The 23,622-nt window shown below is 61.6% G+C and overlaps 2 protein-coding genes across 3 annotated transcripts; one reads left to right on the forward strand and one right to left on the reverse strand.

Moving 5' to 3' along the window:
• Positions 1 to 2,296: 2,296 nt before the first annotated feature.
• LOC119089647 (intraflagellar transport protein 172 homolog) lies at positions 2,297 to 14,140 on the forward strand. 2 transcript variants are annotated; one of them, XM_037212437.1, is made up of 18 exons: positions 2,297 to 2,375; positions 2,639 to 2,819; positions 3,148 to 3,350; positions 3,504 to 3,661; positions 3,857 to 3,916; positions 4,280 to 4,424; positions 4,981 to 5,171; positions 5,550 to 5,732; positions 6,073 to 6,219; positions 6,920 to 7,074; positions 7,719 to 7,899; positions 8,309 to 8,515; positions 9,928 to 10,045; positions 10,635 to 10,779; positions 11,514 to 11,626; positions 12,260 to 12,351; positions 13,158 to 13,331; positions 13,941 to 14,140. In XM_037212437.1, the coding sequence occupies exons 1-18, from the start codon at positions 2,345 to 2,347 to the stop codon at positions 14,052 to 14,054; spliced, it is 2,598 nt and encodes an 865-aa protein (XP_037068332.1). In that variant the 5' UTR covers positions 2,297 to 2,344; the 3' UTR covers positions 14,055 to 14,140. The 2 variants fall into 2 exon arrangements, with proteins under 2 accessions (XP_037068332.1, XP_037068333.1); XM_037212438.1 differs by lacking the exon at positions 3,857 to 3,916.
• Positions 14,141 to 19,131: 4,991 nt separating this feature from the next.
• LOC119090116 (uncharacterized) lies at positions 19,132 to 22,176 on the reverse strand. Its single transcript, XM_037212909.1, has 6 exons — positions 22,051 to 22,176; positions 20,818 to 20,978; positions 20,189 to 20,365; positions 19,837 to 19,929; positions 19,228 to 19,312; positions 19,132 to 19,185 (listed from the first exon to the last, which is right to left on the reverse strand). Exons 1-6 carry the CDS (start codon positions 22,174 to 22,176, stop codon positions 19,132 to 19,134), a joined length of 696 nt encoding a protein of 231 aa, XP_037068804.1.
• Positions 22,177 to 23,622: the final 1,446 nt, after the last annotated feature.

The following is a 23,622-nucleotide window of genomic DNA, read 5'->3' on the forward strand; positions in this document are numbered from 1 at the left end:
CTGCTCTTCCGCGACAAGCGGCAGCGGCTGCAGCTGGTCGACATCGAGACCAAGACCAACACGGTCATCCTCAACTACTGCACGTTCGTCCAGGCGAGTGTGCCGTCCCAGGCACGCGGCGGGACGTGAGGCCGCCGCGCCGCGAACGACGCCCGTGAGCGGTTACGGGCGCGGTGAGCTCGCGCCACTGACACGTGCGTGCGGCAGGCACTCGCGTGTCTCCTGGCGCGATTGCGGCTTGTCCGAGTGCGGGACCCCTTATTCGGAATGTGACGCATTTGGGGGGGGGGAGGGGGGCGCTGGACCACGCGTGTGGTGCCGAGGATCAGTCGGTGAGAGTGTCAGCGGAGTGGTGCGCTGCCGGCGCGTGGCGCCGACTGGGTGATGTTGGCCGTTGTCATGATGAAGGCGCCCGTGGCTGCTCACCCCAGGCCGCGCTGACCCGCCGGCCGCCGTCCGCAGTGGGTGCCCGGCAGCGACGTGGTGGTGGCGCAGAGCCAGTCCAACCTCTGCATCTGGTACAACATCGACGCCCCGGAGAGGGTCACCATGTTCCCCATCAAGGGCGACATCATCGACATCGACCGCAGCGACAACAAGACCGAGGCGAGTGGCCGGCCGTCCCGCGCCGGAGCGCTGCGGCATCCGTTTTGAACACAGGTCTAGAGCTGAGGCCGGGAGGACCACGGGGGCCGGGCTGCTGCGACTGTCCCGCTCGGACAATCCCCTCGAGCGGACGGTCGATCCCAATCCCCTCGTACCGCGCTCTGGTCAGAGCGAGCGGGGGTATGCCGATATCCTGGTGTGATCCAGCGCCGCCCGTCCCGTGACGCCGTCGCGCGCGCCGCCCCGCAGGTGATCGTGCAGGACAGCCGCCAGGAGTACTCGTACACGCTGGACGAGGGCCTGATCGAGTTCGGGACGGCCATCGACGACGGCGACCTGCTGCGCGCCATGAACTTCCTCGAGTCGCTGGAGCTGACGCCCGAGGCCGAGGCCATGTGGCGCACCCTCGGCCGGCTGGCCGTCGAGAGCGAGCAGCTGCACATAGGTCGGTCCCGCCGCACGGTCCCCGGCGCCCACCAGTCGGCCTGCGGTCGCCGTGTTGTCGGGCGCGCCGCCCTGATAGCACGACTTCGGTACGGCGATGGTTCAGGCGTTGGGATGCCGTGAGTTGGTCGCGAAGCAGCCATACGTGTTCGCTGTGTGTTTGGCAAGCACCACTTGTTCTGCGGGGTTTTGTTGGCTGTTGTGTACAGTGGTTGCTGTAACCTTCCGGGGCTGCCACTGGAGAGGCCTGCCCCAGCAATACGCCAGCCCAGCGCCGCTCTTTCCTCGGAAGACGGCTCACTGAACGCTGGCGCGTGTTGCCGTGGCTTCTTCCCATGTCATACCTGATGTAGTCGGAAGGCTCAACATCACTGGTGTTCGTCCGCCACCGAGCTGTCTGGTGTGTCGCTCCGCGCTGCGCCGGTGCTGCCACCTGTAGACCGCGCGCCGGTGCCGGCTGTGAACGGGCCGCCTCCTCTGCCGCCTGTCGAGCTCCGCTAACACGGCCGCCGGCGCCGCCAGCCGAGCGGTGTTTCGCCGCGCTCGGGGACGTCTCCAAGGCCAAGTACCTGCGGGAGATCATCATGCTGGCCGAGCAGGTGGCGCAGAAGCTCGGTGAGGGCCGGGCGGCGGGGCGCCCGTCTCTGGCATTGGACCGGCCGCCCAGCGCGCCTCGCCCGACAGACTCAGACTCGCCCCAGCGTACCGCCGCCTGCATGAACTCTGTGACGGGCATTTCGTGTGCGGTGTTAGATCAAGTAGCCAAATTACGGCCTGTCGAATCTCATAGCCGAGCTGCCGCGATTCTCATGCGTGATGATGACGACAGTTCCTAGCGTAGTTCATGAACGGACCGGTGCGATTACTGTCACCCTACGCTAGACGCCGCAGTGGGATGTATGTGGTAACCTCCCTTGGACACCGTGTCGTGGAGACCGCCAGTCTCGTTGTTGGCTTTCTCCCGTTTGTAGAAGAACCTTCCCCGCTACAGAGAACAGCCGCACCCCAAGATGGATCGTTTGAGTCAGGTGATGCAGCAGGCACTGCTCTGGCTGCTTCGTTATTTCTAATGGCGTTGGGATGATCGCCGTCATTTCCTTCTTTCATGTATGTTGGCCGGCCACGCTACTTTGACGTTGAGGTGGTCATGCTTTGATCATTTCTCCTTGTGCAGGTCATGGTGACGGAATGGACTTTTATGAGGTGAAGGCGCGCATGGCCGTCTTCAAACCGACAGTTCAAGGACGCCGAGGCCATCTACCTGGACAACAACCAGGTGGACAGCGTCATCCGCATGTACCAGAACATGAACAAGTGGGAGGAAGGTGCGTGGACGGGTGATCAGTGGCCTGTGTGTGCGCAGGTGTAAGCGGTCTTCTCAAGTCTGATGGAACGAGGCCACTGACTAAACACGATGTCTAACGACGGGCTTTGGTTGGTAGACGAGTAAGAGCCCTGGCAGCCAAGCCCTGTCACATGGTCTGACTTGGTGGGGGCGTCCCGGCCGCGCACTGGCGGCCGGCGGCGTGTCGGTGCGTAGCGCCGCCCGCCGCGGACGCCGCTCCTCTGACGGCGCGCCGTCCCGCAGCGCTGAACGTGGCCGAGACTCGGCGGCACCCAGACCTGCCGCAGCTGCGCGCCAACTACCACCAGTGGCTGATGACCACCCGGCAGGAGGAGAAGGCCGGCGAGCTCAAGGAGCAGGAGGGCGACTACCTGCACGCTGTGCAGCTGTACCTGCGCAGCGGCTTGCCGGCCAAGGCCGCCAGGTGGGGCGCCTTCAGGGGTCGCTGCTCTCACTCTCGCTGCGCTGTCCGGCGCCCGCCGGAGTGGCGTCTCAGGTCAGATCTGCCAGGGGATGGGGTCGGCGCGGGTCAGACGGGCGGGTGGGGTGTGACGCACGCCGACCGTCGCCCGCCGGCGCATCCACTCCCACCGACGGGAGAGCAGCGCGTGGTCTGTTCGCGGACGCCCCGCTGGCGGCACGCGGAGGGGGCCGGCCTGCGGCGGTGCGCTCGGCTCTGTCTGCCCCCGCCGCGCCTGCTGCGGCGGCCCCATCTGCCGCCGGCCGCTGAGCGCGCTCGCTCCGGCCCCCAGGGTGACGCTCAACACGCCCGACCTGGCCAACAACGTGGGCCTCATCAACGGCATCGCGCAGGCGCTGATCACAGCCGAGCTGTTCGAGAAGGCCGGCGAGATGTACGAGCGCGTCAACGAGCTGGAGCCGGCGCTCGACTGCTACCGCAAGGGCAACGCCTACTCGCGCTGCGTGGCGCTTGCCCGCTCCAACTTCCCCGCAGGTGGGTCTCCGGCCGCGGCCCGAGTCGCCGCCGGCCCCGCACGCCGCCGGCCCCGGCCTAGTGAGTTGTCGGGGTGGTCCGCGCGTCTGGGGTGGACGCGGCCGCGGGGCGGGTGCCAGCGCCCGGGACTGGCCGGTGTACGTCTGTCGGCAGTGGTGGTGCAGCTGGAGGAGGAGTGGGGCGACCACCTGGTGTCCAAGCGCGAGCTGGACGCCGCCATCAACCACTACATCGAGGCGGGCAAGACCATCAAGGCGCTGGACGCGGCTGTGCACGCGCGCCAGTGGAAGAAGGCCATGCAGATAGTACAGGTGGGCGGGGGGGTGAGGGTGACACGAGCCAGGCAGGCCTCAGTCTTTTGCAGCTTTCGGGGATAGTATCACTGCTTTTACATTGATAGTCTATGTTGGTGTTGGGGTTTTCTCGTTCATAATGGTGAAGTTTGTTTTTGTGTTTGTGTTCACCTCGTTTTCCTTTTCCACGATCCTTCTCCTGCGCTCCTGAAGGGGTACATGTCCGAAAATCCTGGAGCTGTGCAGAAAAAGAAGAAGAAGAAGAAGAAACAGGTTCGAATCGTCCGCACCTCGTAAATATTGCTTGCTCATGGGCGGCTGCGCTCCACGACCACAACCTTAAGTCGATAACTGTGACGTCATCCTCGCACGAACGTCCTGAAACGTAGGCGGCGGATCCGTTGCATACGTCCCATCCTCAGCGAGTTTTGAGCCAGGGTCAGGGCGAGACGTCATCTCGTTGTTTCTGATTGAGCAACCACACGACACGTCCCGCCGCCTGCCAGCCGGCCCTTCACGTCCTGCCCCCGTGCAGTTTGCTGCCGGCCTGCGCACCAGCGTTTGGTGCTCCGCTCCCTCGGCGGCCCCCGACAGCCGGGCCGACTGAGCACTGACCGCACGCGGCCTCGGTCGCAGGCGGCCGGCGGCGACCAGGACATCTCGCCCTACCTGCTCAAGCTGGGCGGCCACTTCGCCCAGATCGGCGACCACGCCACCGCCGAGAAGCTCTTCATGGACGGCGGCATGTTCAAGGAGGCCATCGAGATGTACAACAACGCAGGTGGGCGAGCCGGCGGCGGCGCTGCCGGCCGGCCTGACGGCGCCGGCCGGCCGGACCGCCGCTCTGACGGCGGATGCATAGTCATCAGCGCATCGGTCCCAGCAACTTTGTCTGCTCCCAACAACCAGCTGAGCGTGGCGCCCGTGGGTGACGGAAGCCCCGTCGACCATCCTTGGCCATACCTCTCCAAATCATCGCGATGGGTGTATTTCTAGTCGCAGAAGTGCGTGGACGCAGTGCCAGAAGTGCTGAGTCGCAGAAATGCTAATCAATGCAAAACAATACAGCCCGTGGGAAGCACGCATCAGCGGGCCTGTCCATTGGACAGTGTGGACAGCGGGTGATGTCCACGGTCCACGCTGCAGTGACCGGGTTTGCGCGCCCCGCGAGCAAACGGCTTGAACCATGGCTGCGTAGACCGCGAAGGGTGCGCGCGCGGTACGATGCCGCCGCTGCCGCCGCCGTCCGCAGCAGGCGTCACCGACCGTTGAGCCGGCCCGCTGCGCGCCCCAGCAGCGCCTGACGGCCGCGGCCCCTGTGCGCCTTATCCCGGCAGGCAAGTGGGACAAGGCGTACTCGATCGCGCGCCAGTACATGCAGCCGGAGGAGGTGAGCCACATGTACATCCAGCAGGCGGCCCAGCTGGAGGAGCAGGGCAAGTTCCGCGACGCCGAGAAGCTCTACATCACCGTGCAGGAGCCCGACTTGGCCATCACCATGTACAAGAAGCAGCGGCAGTACGATCACGTGAGTGCGGCGCCGCGCAGGGCAGCGCCGGTTCCGTCGGCGCGGGGACGTCCCGCCAGATCGTGTCGTTGGTGCGCCGCGGGAGAGGTGCTGCGGGTCACAACTCATCTACACATCTACAGCCATATCTACAGTATCTTGTGAGCCACGACACATTTACAGTCATAGCTTGTGACCAGTGCTGTGACGCGTGCGTTGTCGATGTGTAGTGTTACTTTACGCCACGCGCGAGTTCTTCATGACGCCTCGCCCACTCTCCTCACCGTGTTTCGCGCCGCTGCGTTCGCCGACGTCGCCGCCACGGCCACGTCGCTGCCGTGGCCGAGCACCGGCGGCGGCCGGGACAGGCTGCGTGTCGGACGGCGGTCGTGCCCGCAGATGATGCGGCTGGTGACGGAGCACCATCCGGAGCTGGTCAACCAGACGCACGTGCACCTGGGCGGCGAGCTGGAGAACGAGAACAACTACAAGGAGGCCGAGAAGCACTACGTGGCCGGCGGCGACTGGAAGGCGGCGGTCAACATGTGGCGGGGTCTGGAGAGCTGGGAGGATGCCTTCAGGGTGAGTGGGGCGCGGCCAGCCGGTGGGAGCCGGCCGCGGAGGGTGCTCGGTCGCGCTCTGTGGCACCACTATCGTCTCGCAGCGACTTCTCGGCTTCTGCGTGCCGTTGCCGGCCGTCGACGGTGGTGGTTATGCTGTGTCGGCGACTCTCAGGCTACATTCGTGTGCGTCTTCTGAGACCCCCCCCCCCCCCTTCCCCGGCCAGCGGTGTGCCCTCTCCAGACTCGGAACCCAGGCGAGCCTCCCACAGTCGGCCCGTGTCCGTTAGCGGCCGCCGGAGTCCGCGGCGTGCGGCCTGCCGCCCGTCGGCCGCCCTGACCGGCCGCCGCCGCGCCGCCAGGTGGCCAAAAACTCGGGCGGCAACAACGCGGCCAAGCAGGTGTCGTACCTGTGGGCGCGCACCATGGGCGGCGAGTCGGCCGTCAAGCTGCTGCGCAAGCTCGGCTACCTGGACCAGTGCATCGAGTACGCCTGCGAGAGCCTCCAGGTGAGGGGCGGCGCCTCCGTCGCGGCGGCCGGGGACGGGCCCGCGCCGCAGCCGCCTAGCTGGACTGGGATGTGCGTGTCATGGGAGGAGCTGATGCACAGTGCTGCTGTGGGGCAGACGTCCAAGCGGGGCCGCGTCGGGGACAGCTGTCCTGCTAGCCAGAGCACGGGCTGGCGCCGGCCGGACGTGGGTGGCGCCGGCCGGACTTGGGTGGTGCCGGGCGAACGTGGGTGGTGCCGGCCGGGCGTGGCTGGCGCCGGCCGGACGTGGGGTGGCGCCGGCCGGACTTGGGAGGTGCCGGGCGGACATGGGTGGTGCCGGGCGGACGTGGGTGGTGCCGGCCGGACGTGGGTGGTGCCGGCCGGGGCGTGGGTGGTGCCGGCCGGACGTGGGTGGTGCCGGCCGGACGTGGGTGGCGCCGGCCGGACGTGGGTGGTGCCGGCCGGACGTGGCTGGCGCCGGCCGGACGTGGGTGGTGCCGGCCGGACGTGGGTGGCGCCGGCCGGACGTGGGTGGTGCCGGCCGGACTTGGGGTGGTGCCGGGCAGACTCGAGTGACGTCGGCCGGACGTGGCTGGCGCCGGCCGGACGTGGGTGGCGCCGGCCGGACATGAGTGACGCCGGTCGGGCGTGGCTGGCTTCGGCCCGTCCTCCTCCCGCCGCCCCTACGGCCGCCCCTGACGCTGACCGATCGGCTTCAGTTCGACTTCGCGTTCGAGCTGGCTAAGGGGAGCCAGGCGAGTAAGACCCAGGAGATCCACTACAAGCAAGCCATGGCGCTGGAGGACGACGGCAAGTTCCCCGACGCCGAGGAGGCCTTCATCCGGGCCGGCAAGCCGCGTGAGGCTGTGCTCATGTGAGTCCCAGCCTTCAATTCCAGCTCACCCCTGTTGTGAACACCGGACCCGGCCGGCCGTGGGTCACTGCCGTGTTGCGGCCTCTCGAGTGTAGATCAGCTGGGTCTGGCGGACCGGTCGGTGGCCCGAGAATGCTCTGTGTGAGAGGTTGGACAGAGAGGTGATCGTAAATTGCTTGGCCGTTGGACTTGGACACTTAGGGCCCAATGGGCAAATGTATGGAGATGGGAGGATGTTCTCTGTGCTCCTACCCCTTTGTTCCGCTCATGACATTCGTTAGTACATGTTCTAAAGCGCGCTGGAAGGTTTTTGCCAACTCACACGCGACTCTATGACAAACAGTAGATAATATCATTCCTCAAGTGTGTTCGCACCAGCCCTGTGAATGCCAGTGAGCTTAACATTCCGCGAGCGTTTCCGTGGACGCGAGGTGTGCACCTTCGACGGGCCGCGGACGGAACCGGAGCGTCGCAGTGGGGGCGGATCACGCACCGCGCAGACACGATGCGCTCGGCCGGGGCTGCTGGGCGTGTGGCAGCGAGCCGCTTCGGGCGCTGAGGGGCTTCTGCTGCCGCTGCCCGGGGGGGGGGGGACGGCGCCAGCTGAGTCCGGCGTCCGCTGACCGCCCTCCGCCGGCCGCCAGGTACGTGCACAACCAGCAGTGGCCGGCGGCGCAGCGCGTGGCGGAGAACTACGACCCGGACTCGGTGCCCGACATCCTGGTGGGCCAGGCGCGCCAGGCGTTCCAGGAGCAGAACTACAGCAAGTTCGAGTCGCTGCTGCTGCGCGCCGGCCGCTCGGAGATGGCCATCGGCCTTTACAAGGTGAGCGCCGTCTGGCGGGACCGCGCGCCGCACGAGCCGCCGGCCGCCGGTGCCGGCCCCTGGTGAGTGGAGTCTCGCAGCGCCTCCGCTGCCCGGCTGCCCGGCGGCGGTGGGATTGCCGCTGCGGTCTGTGGGTGATGTCCGCTGTGAGCGCCGCGCGGCGACGGTGCTGGCGCTGGGCGGGTGCAGTCGACTGTGATGTCAGCGCCTGTCGGATGTCCTGTCCGCTGATGAGCTCTGCACACGTCGTGCGTCGCTCTCGATAAAAGCACGCGTAGTCCTGTCGGACGCCCGTGTCGTGCGTGGTCGGCGATGTGACGGCCTTCGACTCCCGTCCGGTGTCGGGGCGGAGGGAGAGGTCCGAGGGCCGGCACCAGCCCATTGACGCGCCGCCGCCGGCCGCCGCCAGGAGGCCAACATGTGGCAGGAGGCGCTGCGGGTGTGCCGCGAGTACGCGCCGCACAAGCTGGACGAGCTGCAGGAGGAGTACGACAAGAACGTGATGAAGCAGACCGGCACCAGCACGGCCAGCGGCGACGTCAAGCTGCTGCTGGAGCAGGCCGCCAAGTGGGAGCAGACGGACGATGTCGCCAAGGCTATCGACTGCTACATGAAGGTGGGCGCCTGGCCGTGTGATGACACTCACGTGCACACACCCTCGACACAGCACTTCCTCCTGGAACACGAAATATGCCGCGGATAGCCGACAACGAGTCATTAATTCTGTCCGGCGTCCCGTGCCATGAACAGCCATGGGGATGGGGCCAGGGTGGGGAAACGCGGTAGGTGTGCGAGGAAGAGAGTAAAACGTATTACCAATCGATTTGTAGTGTGTAACGCCATAGGGATAACGCAAAGTTGTTGCCATAGAGGGGGAAATGCTGGGCTTTGTTGACGTTGGTGGGGGGGGGGGGGGGGGCTTGCCCCTGTCCTTGCCTCCGGCGCCCACGAAAAACGAGCAAAATGGGCCTGTTTGCGCGCGCACGCCAACACGATCCTCCGGTACTCTGACCAGGGATGAGCCGGAGAGCGGAGCCCGCGGTGCGTCCTGCCGCGGGGTCCACCGTCCGAGCAGGCTTTTGGCAGGATGGTCCATTGGTTAAACCCACGGATAGCTGGGCCCAGGTGCGACGCTCCGGCGTTACACGGGCCATGCCGCCGCGGCAGGCTCGGCACTGACTTCGGCGTCAGCGGTCTCCCTCACTGCCAGACGGTGTCCACCTGGCTGCTCCAGTGCTCCGCACCAGGGGCGTGCCGGACACGGCTTCTGAAAATTGGTTTCATCGCGAGATCTGTTGACGCTAAGGTCGGAGTCCCTGTCAGCACGGTGTGTTACAGGGACACCTCCGCCACGGGAGGTGCCGCAATCTTAGTATCATATTGTTCCAGCCTGTTAACCGAATAGTGCTGCTTATGTCGCAGGCGCCAGCGGCGTCCTGACGCAGCCGGCCGCGTTAGATGGTTTTCTCTCCTCTTGCTGAGGAAGCTGGACGCCTGAAGAGCTAACCGGGCGGCTGAGTCAGGACCCGGGTCCCGAACCAACTGCGGCGGCTGCTCGCTGCGGGACTCAGCTGCGCTCTAACCACCACACCACCGGGATGACGCGTTAGCAGATGACGTTCCTCTCCCTCTCAAAACCCGGCCATGGCCTGCATCAGCAGCACACGCGCACGGCAAATGCTGATTGCATAACAGTCCGCGCCGACCTCATCTCGCATTGCCTCTTAAGCAGCGTGCTGTAGCGTGCCCGCAGCTCGGTGCTAGCTCGCGGCCGCCTGCATCATGGGGATGCTCGAACGCCCTCGTCGTCGCCGCAGGTCGGGGGGGGGGGGGGCGCTGACCTCCAGTCAGTGATGGCTGTGTGAGCTGGCGGCGGACGGCTGGAGAGGGCGCCGCCCGACCCTGCGGACGCGGCCGCGCGTGTGCCGGCCTCGGTCGGCGGTGCGGCCCGCCCTCCGCCCGGGGCAGCTGGTCCGGCCAGCGCCGTCTGGCGCCCCCAGGGCTAACGTCACTCCTCCGGGCCGGCAGATCAACCCGTCCATGACGCAGGACCGCGCCATCGTGGAGAGGGCCTGGACCAGCGCCGCCGAGCTGGCCATCAAGTTTCTCGGCGCCGTCAAGGGGCCGAAGCTGGCCGCCGAGCTTGGTAGGCGCGCCGCCGCCGCCGCCGCGCCGCCGCTGCCGCCGCCACATCAGGCGACTTATGTCTGACGCATGCTTGGTTTCTTGCTGCCAACCGTAGACGGAGGATAGATACGAGATGGACGCGAAGATAGAAGACAGTGGCGAAGATTGTAGGGACTATGTGCTTCATATAGCCTTTTGAGAGATGATATGAGCATTGAGGTTTCCTTCCATCGCTGATTTTCTTGATCAGTTTCTTAAAAATCCTAGTTGTAAGTCATAATGGGAAGAGTAGACCAGTGAAACGCAGTTAATGAAAGCACTTGCAGTAAATGTACATCATACTCGTAACAACCGTAAGCCCTGCTAGAATCCATGCCCTGTGTCTGGCAGAACTAATAGTAAGTAATCGGTTATAAGCCAAATGGCATGAGCTGTGCCCCGGAGCCGTCACAGGAGTGGGCGGCGCGGCCAGGCAGCGCGGCCGGGCAGCGCGGCCAGGCAGCGCGGCGGGCAGCGCAGCCAGGCAGCGCGGCCCTGCCGGAGCGCTGTCCGGTGTTGGCAGCCGTGGCGCCGGCCCGGTCCTGACGCGGCTCTGCCGGCCGCCGCAGGCAAACGTCTGCTGGAGATCGGCGCTAACAACGCGGCCGCCCAGGTGTTCCTCGGCTCGGACAACATCAAGGAGGCGATCAAGGCCCTGGTGCTGGCCTCCGAGTGGGACAAGGCCAAGAAGATCGCGCAGGAGATGGACCCCAGGTCAGCCGTCTGGGGGTCACGCAGCGACCAGCCGTCCCCAATGCGACCCCCGAGGAGGGGAGGGGGTATCCGCCAGCCTGTGTGTGTCGAGGCTGCGTGCTGGCCAGCTGCTTAGAGACCGCCGCCCGCCTACAAAACGCAGTCTTTGAGCGTGGCGTCATGAGCGATGATAACACAAAAGTGATGATGTGTATGTCGCTAGGCAGCATTCCTTTTTTAGAATCAGGAACGTGCTAATGCCTGACTAGTTTAGTAACGGCATACGCTTCGCATCTTGAGCTGTCTGCGCCATGGATAAGCATGTTATGCGTGACGCCATTGATTGAGCGAGTGGCATTTGGGGCAAAAAGGACGGAGTGCGACTAACTTGGAAACAAATGGAACACAAACTGGGCAACTATTTCCTGCGTACGCTTTTATCACATTTTGTCCTTCCTTCTGTACGCGCCAGTTTAAGGGAGTTGCATTGCTAAAAGTTGTTCACTGTTACTTTTCTAGAACAGGCACACCATGCTGCTTAAAGGAACCATTGTTCGCTCCTTCTACGCTCGAGGCATCGTCCTCCTACCCCCCCCCCCAAAACCTCCGATTCTGCATCGGCGTTAGGGGTCACCACTCTGAAGGCTGGGTGGAGGACAGGTTAGATTCCCGGCTGGCCCCCTCCCCCCGTGGCGACACCCGCGACGCGGCGGCGTCTGCACGCTCGTCTCACGGCGTCCCGTCCCCGCCGACAGCCTCCTGAAGGCCGTGGAGGAGAAGTACAAGGAGTTCCTCAAGAACGAGGGCCAGGCGGACGCCCTGGCTAGCGTGGACGTCATCCAGGGTCTGGACATGTTCGTCCAGAAGGGTGCGTACGTCCGGCGGCTGCTGTCGCCGATGTCGCCCGTGGTCCGGATACGTTTGTCCGGGAGGATGCTTTCAAAGTCACGCCCAAACCTATGTGACGTGGTGTCGATGATCGGCGCCGTTGGTGGCTGCTCGATAGGTGACAGCGGGTGGACAGCAGTGGGTGCTGGTCCAAAGCAGGGACACCATCGCTGGCTCAGCTGGAGCTCATGCACTGGAGGTTTCACGTGTTAGCGTTAGTACGAAAATCAGCGTGCCCGGTGTCATGGCGTTATCCATGAAGTGATGGCTTCAAACAAGTGAAATGAGCATTCTTTAACGTGCGTAACAGTTACCAGATGCGGGGATGCTCTCTCATCGACGTGACCTCACGGGCGCACGGGTTGCAGTGCCGTTGCGGGAATCGTCCGTGTCGTGATGCCTCTGTCAGGTCGTCCCCGCACCTGTAGTTTTTTTCATCACTGTTAACAGTGTCTGGAAAACGACCACGCGTCGGCTGCACTGTGGCGTTGTTCGCATCGCCGCTTTGCTGCGGACTTTCTGCGTGAGTGTGGTCGCGGGGGCCCTATTGTCGTCGGTCGGGTGGCGGCGGCGCGGGCGGCGCGCTGACGCCAGCCTCCCCTGCTGCGGCCAGGTCAGTGGCAGAAGTGTATTGAGATGGCCAAGGAGCACGGATCGCAGGTGCTGCACAAGTACCTGGCCCTATACGCCGCGCACCTGATCAAGGTGAGGAGCCGGCCGAGAGGTGCGGCGGCTCCCCAACGACTTGCCCCCCCCCCCCCCCCCCCTGGTGCTGCCGCCCTACGCTGCGACCGCTGGGCCAACGACAACCCCGTGGCAGCTGTTGCTGCTGCTGTTGCTGTCAGGGTCTCATCCGCTGGTATCATTGGGTTCTTGGCTCATTCTCTCGCCTCTCTCTTGGCTGCTGCAGACCGACGTCATGTGCGTGTTGGCTTGCGGCATGATTTTAAAATCAGGCTCGGGCGGCATAACGACATAAAGATAACTGCTCTACTTAGAATACCACCCCCAACGGTTCGTTAAGTGGCTGGACTCAGAGCTGCCTATGTTCTAACGCGGCTGGGTGTATACGTTGTGCGTTTGAGGCGTATGCCCTGAATTCACCTTCCGAGCGGTGCCGTTTCAGCCGATCAACAAGATGTTCTCTCCGGCTTTATCAAACAGGCCTGCGGATGGATCCCGTTTGTGCTACACAATACCACAGCATGACGGGCCTTTGCCAGGTCGCCCTGTTTTGCTCAGTTGTCAGCTGACTTACAGCCAGCAGGGCCTGACTGCACGCTGTGGGACTCGTGCTCAGCGGCACTGGGCCACGGTCGCATGGTCTGTCCTCCACGCCGAGCGAGTACCGAAATATCAGGGTAGGTTCCGAACGTTCCGCCCATCGCTGCCCACACCCTATCAGTGGTGCAGGGTGTGGCCGTGCGTGGCCGGGGAGTCAGGGGTGCCGGGGTCTTCGGAGCGCGTGAGGCCGCTCGTCGTCTTCACCTGCGCTCGACGCGTGACCGCAGGAGAATTCGCCGGTCGAGGCTCTCAAGCTGTACGTCAAGAACGGCGCGCCGGCCCAGCCGCAGAACTACAACATCTACAAGTACATCACGGTCAGCATGTTCGGCCAGCACGCGCTGGCCACGGCCGAGAGCTACAAGGTGTGGTCGGAGCTCCGCGAGTTTCTGTTTGACCTGGTGAGTGGCGCCGCGCCGCGGCCGCAGTGGGCGCCGGCGTTAGTGCTCGGTCGTCCGCGGCTCGGCGAGCGATGGGTTTGGACGGCCCACTCGCGGCTCAGTTTGTCGTGTGCCTTCGCGTGATTGCGAACGCCGATCAGCAGCGGCTGAAGGCCCAGTGAACACCGTTGGATTGTGGATGACCCCCCCCCCCCGCGGTTCGTGAATCTTGGATAATATGTGTGGCCGCGTGGCGCTGGTGGAGCCAGCTTTCAGCGGAGGCTGCCGCGGATTGGTCTGGGCTCTGGGCTCGTGCGCTGTCACGTTAGAACTCGGCTGCTTCTGCCCGGGCAATTATGGGCAGCTAGTAAGGCAGCGCGCATCTGAGCTGACACACGTATACATGATGTGTCTCGGTGGCACGCGAACCTCTCTCGTCGAAGGCCGCGTCGGGTGCCACAGCCGTGTCACGGTGAACAGGTCAGGGAGGTGCTGTGCCGTTCCTGGACTCACTATGGCCGCCTGCGGTCCACGTGCTGCAGTGACTCCCCCGCGGCCCGTGCGCCCAGTGTGCAGCGGTCGTGCTGAGCGAGACAGGTGACGCTGACGCCGGCGCCGCCTGCGCCGCAGGTGGGCAACATGAACCACTCGGCCGAGGCCGGCTCAGCGGTGACACGAGGCGTTCCAGACCATGCTGTTCGTGGCCCACCTGCTGGCCACCCGGTCGGCCGCGTACGGCGCTGACCAGCTGACCATGATCGCCAGCAAGATCTCGGTGGCGCTGCTGCGCTACACCGAGCTAGTGCCCGCCGACAAGGCCTTCTTCGAGGCCGGCGTCGACGCCTAAGGTGGGAGCGGCGGCGGCGGCGGCAGCGGTTCGACCGTGGTCCTGACCGGCGGTGTCGGTACCGCGCGGCCGGACCGGCGGCGGCGGCGGCCCGCACCGGCGCCTGTGCCGGCGGTGTCGGTACCGCGGCGGCCGGGCCGGCAGCGGTGGCCGCCATAGTCCGGTGCCGGACCGGGGTAGTGGCTCGCACTCAGGGCCTCGTGTGGCGTGGTACGCTCAGAGGTGCATCTTCTCGTGGGTCGCACATGCCTGGCGAATGTGGAGGTGCAGCGAATTCGCTGATGGTCATGTTGTGGTCCGTGGTTCCCTTCTGTGTGTATATTGTTAACCATGTGAAACTTGCGAGTGACTCCCAAATTATGTTGGTGATGGTACTAGTGGGCAGCGTGCTACGGTACCTATGTGTGGGCAGATGTCATGATGCCACTCATATTCCAATATCCGTTGGCCTGATCACTGATGAGGACCTCGCCTGCAGGTCTGTTCTGCTGTGGCCCGCCAGGTTGAAATCTAACCCGTCTGCGATGTAATGTTCGCTGCACTGATCAAATGGCTGCTGCACTGCGTCTTGCCGTAACTGAGCAAAAGCCTTTCGATTATAAAGTGTCGTCAGTCGCCGTCACTGCGCCAGACCCGTCTGTGCTGCGCCAAGTCCGTCTGAGTCCGGCCAATCTGAGCCCACGTGTGTTGTCCGGTGGTGCGCAGAAGGTGGGCTGGGAGAACTATGGCGTTCGTCTGCTGGAACCACTTCCTGGACCTGTGCGAGGCCATCGAGGAGGGCTCGCTCGACACCATCGACCACAGCGACTTCGCCAACACGGACGTGCCGTTCGAGATCCCGCTGCCGCCCAAGGCCAACGTCGAGCAGGGCGACACCGAGAGCGCCAAGGAGTGGGTGCTGGCCGTCAGCATGGACCAGTCGGTGGAGCAGGTGAGGAGCGGCCCGGCCGGCGGCCGGCGGCGGGCGCCACCTCCGCTGCGGCGCCCGGTGCCCGGCCGGGTCCACCACCGGCGAGCGCGGGCCGTCTCGTCCATGACGCCGCCGTTGGCAAAGCTGACTGCAGCGCGCCGTGAGTCTGAGCTGGGGTGGGCGGTTGGGCAGCGCCGACTGTGTGACCCAGCTTCGCGGTCTAGCGGTCGCACCGGGCCGTAAGCCCGCTCTCGCCTTGCGAACCTGAAGCCGCTGTGTGGTGTCCCGCGCGTGTCACTGCGTCGGCCGGGCTGTACTGACTTGCCGGGCCGGCGCCCCTGTGGCCGGCAGGAGCTGCCGCAGGACGAGCGCGGCTGCTACGCCGCCAGCCTCCTCAACCCGGACGGCAGCAAGTCGCCGCCGTGCGTCGTCACCGGCTACCCGGTACTCAAGAACAAGATGGAGTTCCAGTACGGCAAGGTAAGGGGTGCCAGTCGTCGAGTCGGGGACCGCTCGGCCGCCGCTCCGGCCTCGCTCGAGCTCTCGCTAACGATGGCGGGTGACAGCGGGCGCTCACGCCTCCTGTCGTCAGCGTGCCGCCGTGTCCACCGGCTGGCTCTGGCGTACGAAGCCGCCGTCCACGCCAGTTCGGATTGTGCAACGGGCGCCGTGGAGCACGGTCGGCCGGGTCCTCACTAGCCAGCCGCTCGTGTAGCGTAGTTACTGGAGCGTAGGGGCACTCTGACCTGGCGCTGACCCATGGCGGTAGGTCAGCGGGACCGTGTATGACTCGCATGTGGCGCATGTGTTACTCGTCTTTGGCGGTCAGTCGGTAACTGATCCTGACGGACAAGCTGAGGCGGGGGAAGTCGAGTCACACTCGCACCGTTTTGTGACACGTGCGGTGATTTATTGATAAAACAATTCGAGGGGGGTCCGCGCCACGCCATGGCTATTGTGGGTTCTGAACCGAAAACCACCTCAAGGGGATAGCTGGGGTGGTAGATATTCGGCCAGGTTTTTTCTAAAAAATTGAACAGAATTGTACGCAATGTCCGGTGCTGGTGATTCATTGTGCCTGCAGTGTGCACTGTCCACGAGCATGCGACTTGTGGCAGTCCGCGGTTTTCATTGTACAAATGTGCTGGTTTCCGTGCGGGCAAGAGCTGATCTCAGCCCAGCTGACGCTGCAGCATTGGCTACCGACCAGACCCCGTGACGTCACGCTGCTGGCGGGCGCCCCTGACGCGTCGTTCGCCCGCCCGCCGCCAGGTGGCCAACAAGGACGACTGGAACTCGCTGGTGATGACGGCCAAGATGACCAACAGTGTGGAGCTGACGGATGTGCTCCGCTTCGTCGGCACGTGGGCCGGCACGGGGCAGCAGGGCTACGCCTTCAAGTAGTGCCCGTCAGCCGTCCCCCGGCCGCCGGCAGGCCCGACCTGACCGGTGGTCTCATGAGACGCGTTCTCTCGCGTCGGCTCTCGCTGATCTCGTGTTGCCGGTCTGCGTGTGTTACGGGCGGAGGCACCCGTGCCACCACCGCGCGGGTCACGTCGCCGCTGTGTTTTTCGTGAGGGATTTCGAACGTTAGCACGTCACACCGCTGTCATTGTATACATTCCGTGAAGCTCGCTAATAAATGCTATTGCCCGTTTGGAATGAGAGATCTTCGAGCGGGCGTAGTAAGGCCCTGGGATGTGAGGCGAGGAGGGAACGATGGCAATAGTGAGTGTGGTGTGGCGCCGGGGACTGCACATTTTGGTTGACTTATTGAGTCGGAGATGTTTTCATCATCATAGAACTGCCCACAGCACACGCGACAGTAACTATGATACAGTACCTATGGGTATGGAGGACGCCGAAAGCATCGCCGTTAGGTTATTACTCATCGCACTGATGAATGTTCGCCGGCAACCTCGTCACCCCAATCATGACGAGCTTCAGAGCCGCGCACGTGAAACACAACCGAGGACCCCACTATACAGATTAACCTATTATGCAGTTACAATTATATGCGCTGCTGCTAGGAGCGCGCTCGGAAGGGTCTCGATATAATAAAATATATTCGTTCCGGTAAAGACGGATGCATCCATCAGCATCTGACCTAACATAACTTATGAAGCCAGACCTGACGCGGCTGGATTAATCCCCGCTAGGGTGTACCCGTTACCCGCGCAGGCAACAGGATTTGACCGGACTTTCAACGGACGTAAAATGACTTCCACGTCTTCAGCTTAGTGACATGGATAGTCATATATATATATATGATGCATGCAAAGATTTGGGCAATTCATCCCTACATTTGTGTTTGGGTACACTTCCTCGTAACTACGTTGACTCAACGTCGACGTCGAATCCCGCGCGCGTATTAAAGGGTGGGGATTTCCCCCAGCTCAACTGGTTGGCCCCCAGACCGATTCATACTCTAGCGAGAGTCATGCACAACTTTGCTAGGGATCCAGAGTAGAGGCCTTGAAACGAAAGTCGGTAGTTTGAAGGTGAAGGCCACTGGCAGTGGTATGACGGTGGGTGGGGCGGGCGGGGGGGTCGCAGGGGCGTCGCTAGGATCTGATGCCCGGGAGGGCAGGCCAAGCTCATGGGGAGAAGAGAAACTTGTGCTGGGAGTGAGACGAGGCGATTTGTTTGGGCCAACACAAGAACAAAAAGGCTGTCGTTGGAACTGGAAACCCACAACAAGGCTCCAGGAGGGAAGGTGAAGAAAATGACTTTCCAACCGCGGCACCCTGGAGCACGGCTTCACCCCTCTATCCATTAGTGATGCCCCTGATGGGTTCAGTCCTACTCTTCCAACTCATGCGATCTCCATTTTTGGGAGTTGTTCGGAGGCCAACCTCTACTGGCTGGGACAGAACCTTGGCATCGGCCGGTAAACTGATCGCGGACTCCAAACCACCACTGAATAGAAGGCACCGGTATGCTCTGGGGAGGGGAGCGAAATAACAAGCTGGACAGCTCCAAACTTGACAGGTTAGCCAACTCCACCACCCAGCGATACCTGAGCGAGTCTGTCAGTCCCATATCATCGCCAGATACGGTTACGGACTGGCACCACGGAAGGTAAGGTGCATGTTTAAGGCCACTTCAAACGTTATTGGGACCCCTCAACGAGGACACAGGGCGTTCCGGTTGTGATATGTATTGCTTCTGTCATTTTTACAGTAGAAGACCAAACACGATAATATCAGCTGGAGGGCAGCGAACGAGTATGTCGCACAGCGCCAAACTGAAACTCCACAGCCAAGCACTCACTCTCGTAATGGCTATAGCCATTTGTGCGAGCTTCCTATTTGCCGACCTAAAACCGCTTGGAAAAGCTACCCACCAGAAAGTGGAGCCTGTGCGCCAGTTGAGCAGCATCGGGTCCTGTCGGTCCCGATGTTGGTGGGAGGCCAGCCGCGCACGCCGCCGCCGGCGTACACCGGCGTCGGCCGCGCGGCGCTCCACTGCTGCGACGCTCACCGGCAGGAGCGTGACATGGCGAGGACACACGCAAAAACAGGCGAACACCGAGGATGCGAGATGAGATGATTATTATCAGGACCGCTGCCGATAGCAACACGGACAATGGAGGCGCTATGCATAGCACAACACAACAATATGCAATCATAACGTCGACAGAGGGGGTAAGTAGCACCGTGTTAGTCATTCATGTTTGTGGGGTAAAAACACGGGTTGTCTTCAAAAATATATCACACGACACCCACGAGTGGGCAAAACAACTATTAACAAACATCAGCAATAGCACGATAGCCTCAGTCATGTGTTGTTGCCCACTTGCCCACAAACGCTTTCACTGGCTTTCTACACTACTAACTGCACGGTGTACCGGCCCGATGCCTTCAAGAGTGGCGTAGGCTGTCAACAATTGCTACCATCAGCCGCCAACACCTGTCGACACGGTCGTTACACTACAGCACCAGTCGGAGCCGCCGGGAGGAACGCCCGCCGTCGGCTGTACGCCGGCGGACTCCCGAGTACCGCAGCGAGCACCGCCGCCGGCGCCGCGCGGGTGGGGGGCCAGGCCAGAGGGCCGCCGCCACTCAGAGCCAGTCGATGGTCAGCCGCCAGCCGTTTTCCGCCACGGTGCGGCGCAGCTCGGCCGCGTCGCGCCGCGAAACGCCGCGGCACCGGCGCACCCCGAGCTCCTCCAGCAGCGTGCACTGCACCACCAGCCGGAGCGCCGAGTCCAGACTGAACTCGTCACAGCTCTCCAGGCTGAGCCTGCGCAGCCGGCTCAGGCCGCCGGCGTCCAGCGTCCGCTCCAGCAGCAGCGTCTGTCAAGCGCTGCGCAGTGCTGCAGGCAGACGTGCGACAGCTGCGGCGCGGCCAGCACGCGCTCCAGCAGCGCCGCCGGCGCCGGCCGCTCCGGCTCCTGCAGCAGCCAGAACCGCTCCAGATGCGAGAGCGGCGGCCCCAGCCGGGCCGGCGGCGCCTCCTCCTCCCCCTCCTCCACGAACGTGCAGAACAGCAGCTCGAGCCGGCGCAGCGCCGGGCAGCAGCGCAGCAGCAGGCCGGCAGACAGCTCCTTGCACCGGCCGTCAGAGCCAGCTCGGTCAGGCCGGCGCCGCGCGCCGCCAGCAGCGCCACCAGGCCGGTGCAGGGCGTGGCCGGCACGCTCAGCGCCAGCCGCGACAGCCGCGCCAGCTTGGCCGGCTGGCTCCACGCTCTCGTCGCCATCCAGCTCGAGCTGTAGCAGCTCGACGGCCGGGCAGCCGGGCGCCGCCACCTCCAGGCCGGCGGCCGACGAGCCGTGCAGCTCGGTGAGGGCCAGCGGCGCTCGCTCCGGCCGGCGCAGCAGCAGCTGCTCGACGCCCACCACCGTCTCCGGGTGATGCAGACTGCAAGGCAGGGACGGTCGCCCGGTCAGCGCCGGAGCCGACCTCCGCACGTCTGCGAGTCTCAGCCCGCTACATTATAATCTCGCCGCCATATGTATACTATACACCTGCTGCAACACGGAGGCAGGCATTCCGTTGGGGCCCTTAGCGTGTTATGTTCGAATGCTGTTGGGGTATCTCCCCTGATGGCGCTACACAGAGACCGCTCCACACTGCTCGCGTCATCGACGAATGACGTCACACATGCGGAACAGCTCACCTGGTGATGTTGGGCATGGTGTTGAGGACGGCGTAGGCCGACTGTGCCGAGACGCTGCAGCCGTCCACGTTGAGGGAGACGATGGAGGCGCCGGCGCCGCTGGACTCGGAGAGGGCGGCCGTGCTCAGGGAGGTGAGGCCCAGGTCCGTCACGCCCGACTGCGCCACGTTCAGCTCCCTGTCCGCCACACAGACCGGCCTCGATGACTCCACCGACACAGGACACAGGCAGCCGTGCGCCAGGTGGTGGTCGGTCGGGGATCAACGCTCAACGGCCGCGCAACGGATACAGTTTTGATAGCATTTGAACCATCCATGAAATCGGTTCACCACAGCAAGCAGGATACAGTGTTACCTCGCTTGGTCTGTGTTTTAAAACATATCAGTGGAGAAATGATAGCTTCATGAGCCTGTGCACCAGGCTACTAAGCTTCAAACACGGCAAAGTCGCACGACAGTTGCGCATGCACGTGCGTACAACTGCGTGGTTTGGTTGGGGAAGACATGGAGGATGTAGCTACAGCATTCCCTTGTCTGGATGCTGACCCAAACCTAGCTAGCCATGTCACACATAGCACACCCTCCGGCGGCCCAGACCGCATCGGCGGCGCCCGGCGCGTGTGTTCGGACCTGAGCTGGAGGCAGTAGGCGCCGATCACGGACATGACGCGGTCCGAGGTGTTGGTGCTGGCCAGGTTGATGCTCTCCAGCTGGCGGGCCGTGGAGAAGAGCGCGATCTGGCCCTGAAGCGGCAGCTTCACGTTGCCGGACAGGTCCAGATGGCGCAGGTGCTGGCCAGGGCGTCCACAAGCAACATCAGAAACAATATCAGCATCCAGGGCCAACATCACACGCAATATCAGCGTCCACAAACATCAAAAGCAGTATCGACGTCCACGAACACCAGAAGCAGGTAGCAGCGTCCACAAACGTCAGAAGCAGTATCGGCGTCAACAAACAACATCAGCCGCAACACAGGCCCGGTCAGCGCGTCCAGAGCCAACATGTGGACGGAGAGAGGTCTCGGCTTTGCAGCTACACTCACATAGATGTGCGGGCTTCAACAAACAACATCGCCCTCGCTCTCGCTGCACTCCCAAGCCTTACGGGCGACAATGTCGCACAACGTAGGCCATCCTCTCTCTGCCTCGCAGCACCCCTGCGTAGTCCGTCCCTCCCCCACCCCTCGCCCCGACGTGAAACGCCGGGCACCTGGAGCCGCGCGGCACCACGCCGCGGATGAGGGCCAGGTGATGTCGCGAAGGATTGACTTTGATCTTGGTGCCATGTGGAAGTGCTTGTGTGGCAGCTTGATGTGACAGATGCTGCCCCTTTATGTTGTGCATATATATTCAAGAGACCATCTGTCATATGTAATAGAGAAATACATCAAACATGACAGGCAAAATATCAGCATGAACTTTTTAAAAATGTCTGGCTTGATTTCATTATATCTTATTCAGCATTGTGAGCTAGCAGGTGCCCCATACACACTCATTTTACTTTCTCTGCACCCATTGGTACCCAAATTTGCCTAGTTTCTGTCCATGAGTGGATTATTATCATGTATTGGTATCATGATCAATTTCAATTGTGGATCTGTGGCTCAATCTCAAATCACAACTACCAACATACACCCTTCCAACAATGCATCACAAAACTCCTGGCAAGTATAAATCCAAAAAGGCTGAAATGAGTGACATCATAATAATGGCATGGCATGTTCAGTGCTGCTGATTACCCCAATAACAAAGCTTTGGCCAAACCTGAGACATAAGGGTGTGAGGCACCTGCCCATCCATCCTGGAACACCCCAATATGGACCTGTATGGCCTGATCAGGCACACATAAGCATCAACTCACCACACACCTATTGACGATTGTGTTCATGACGGTGCCCATGTTCTTGCTCACATGGGACAGGTCCAGGTCCACCAGGCTGAAGTCTAGCAGCAGCTGAAGATGCCCAATCTTCAGCAGGCCATGCATCTTCAGGTACCAGGATCAGCTTGCTCAGGAGGAGGCCGGCTGTGAGACAGCAGCTTCACATGTCAGGCCAGGCTTCATGCTCCTGAGCAACTGCCATGCAGTACAGTGATGAAGGTTGACATGTAGATGAAGACCAGAGTACAGACTTCAACTATCAACTACAGGCACAACTTCACAACAACTTGGTACAACTTGGTTCAAGTTGGTACAACTACCAACTACTTCAACTTCAACTATCAACTACAGACTACCACAAATTTGACAATGCCATAAATTTGTTGGTGTGATAGTGTAAGCTGCTGCAGAGTAAAAAGCAAAAAGCAAAGGCTTGCTCAGTAAAAGCCAAGAGCACCTGTTTCTTGAGTCTTGCTGTGTACAGTAACTTACATTTCTGGGATCATCATGTATGTAACGGAGTGATTCTGTTCCGGTGTGAAGCAAATCAAACCAAAAACACTGTATGGAACAGTGATTATGTGCAGGTGTAAGCTAAAGCATACCAAAACACTTTCTGCTACAGATCTGCAATTCATGCCACACACTTGCAAACTCAGTAAAGATCATGTTCTAAAAACAAAAAGGCTGGACACTGACGCACACAAAACCTGATTTGGCAACACACAACTATGCACATGTCACTGATCACATCTGTCTACAAATAATGGGCCTTGTATATTCTGAGCCACATATATATTTTACTGCCTGAGGTAAACCTATCCAGCTGGCACGACCATGAAACAAGATATTATTTCTTGAAGCCTGTGAAGTATAGTTTTTAGTGACAGGGTAGCGGATTATCTATGAACATTGGGTAGCTATGCTGCTTTCACCACTATTCTACTATTTCTGACAAAACCCAATAAGAGCATGTTCCATAAGTCAACATATCCCTTAAGATAAAATGGCACCCAAAACCTATTCCTGGCTCAAGTTATATGTGGGTAAGCATCAGCATTACCATGCACAGTAAGTACCAAAACTCTTCATTTTCCTCAAATGCAAGTGTAGCAGACTGTACAATCCAATGGAACTACAGATTTCTGCCTGAAAATGTCATTGAGACACTTTGAAACTGTGAGGCATGTCAGAGTTACCTTGGTATAGTTCACTGCCATATATTATGAGCCTCATCAGCATTTTGCTATGAATAGGGTAAAATAAAAAATGGATTTGCATCAACAAAGGAACACATCTGATGCATACTCACTTGGATGTTATACTTTAAATTCCCACTTCACTCAAGAGGGCCATGGAGGTCCAGTCTATCTTCTGATATGCATGGGTTCCCATGGTGATGGAAAATTGTCACCATGTGAATTGATCAGGGCTCAACTACCATGTACAATCCATAAGAGCTGTTGCTTGGCCCAAGGGTGATAGGCCCAAGCAATTGAAAAATAGCATGGCACTTAACTATGAGATATTTTGACTTCAATTTTACAAGAT

Source organism: Pollicipes pollicipes, unplaced genomic scaffold (genome assembly GCF_011947565.3).
Source record: "Pollicipes pollicipes isolate AB1234 unplaced genomic scaffold, Ppol_2.1 Scaffold_3087;HRSCAF=3621_pilon_pilon_pilon, whole genome shotgun sequence".
Lineage (NCBI taxonomy): Eukaryota > Metazoa > Arthropoda > Thecostraca > Pollicipedomorpha > Pollicipedidae > Pollicipes > Pollicipes pollicipes.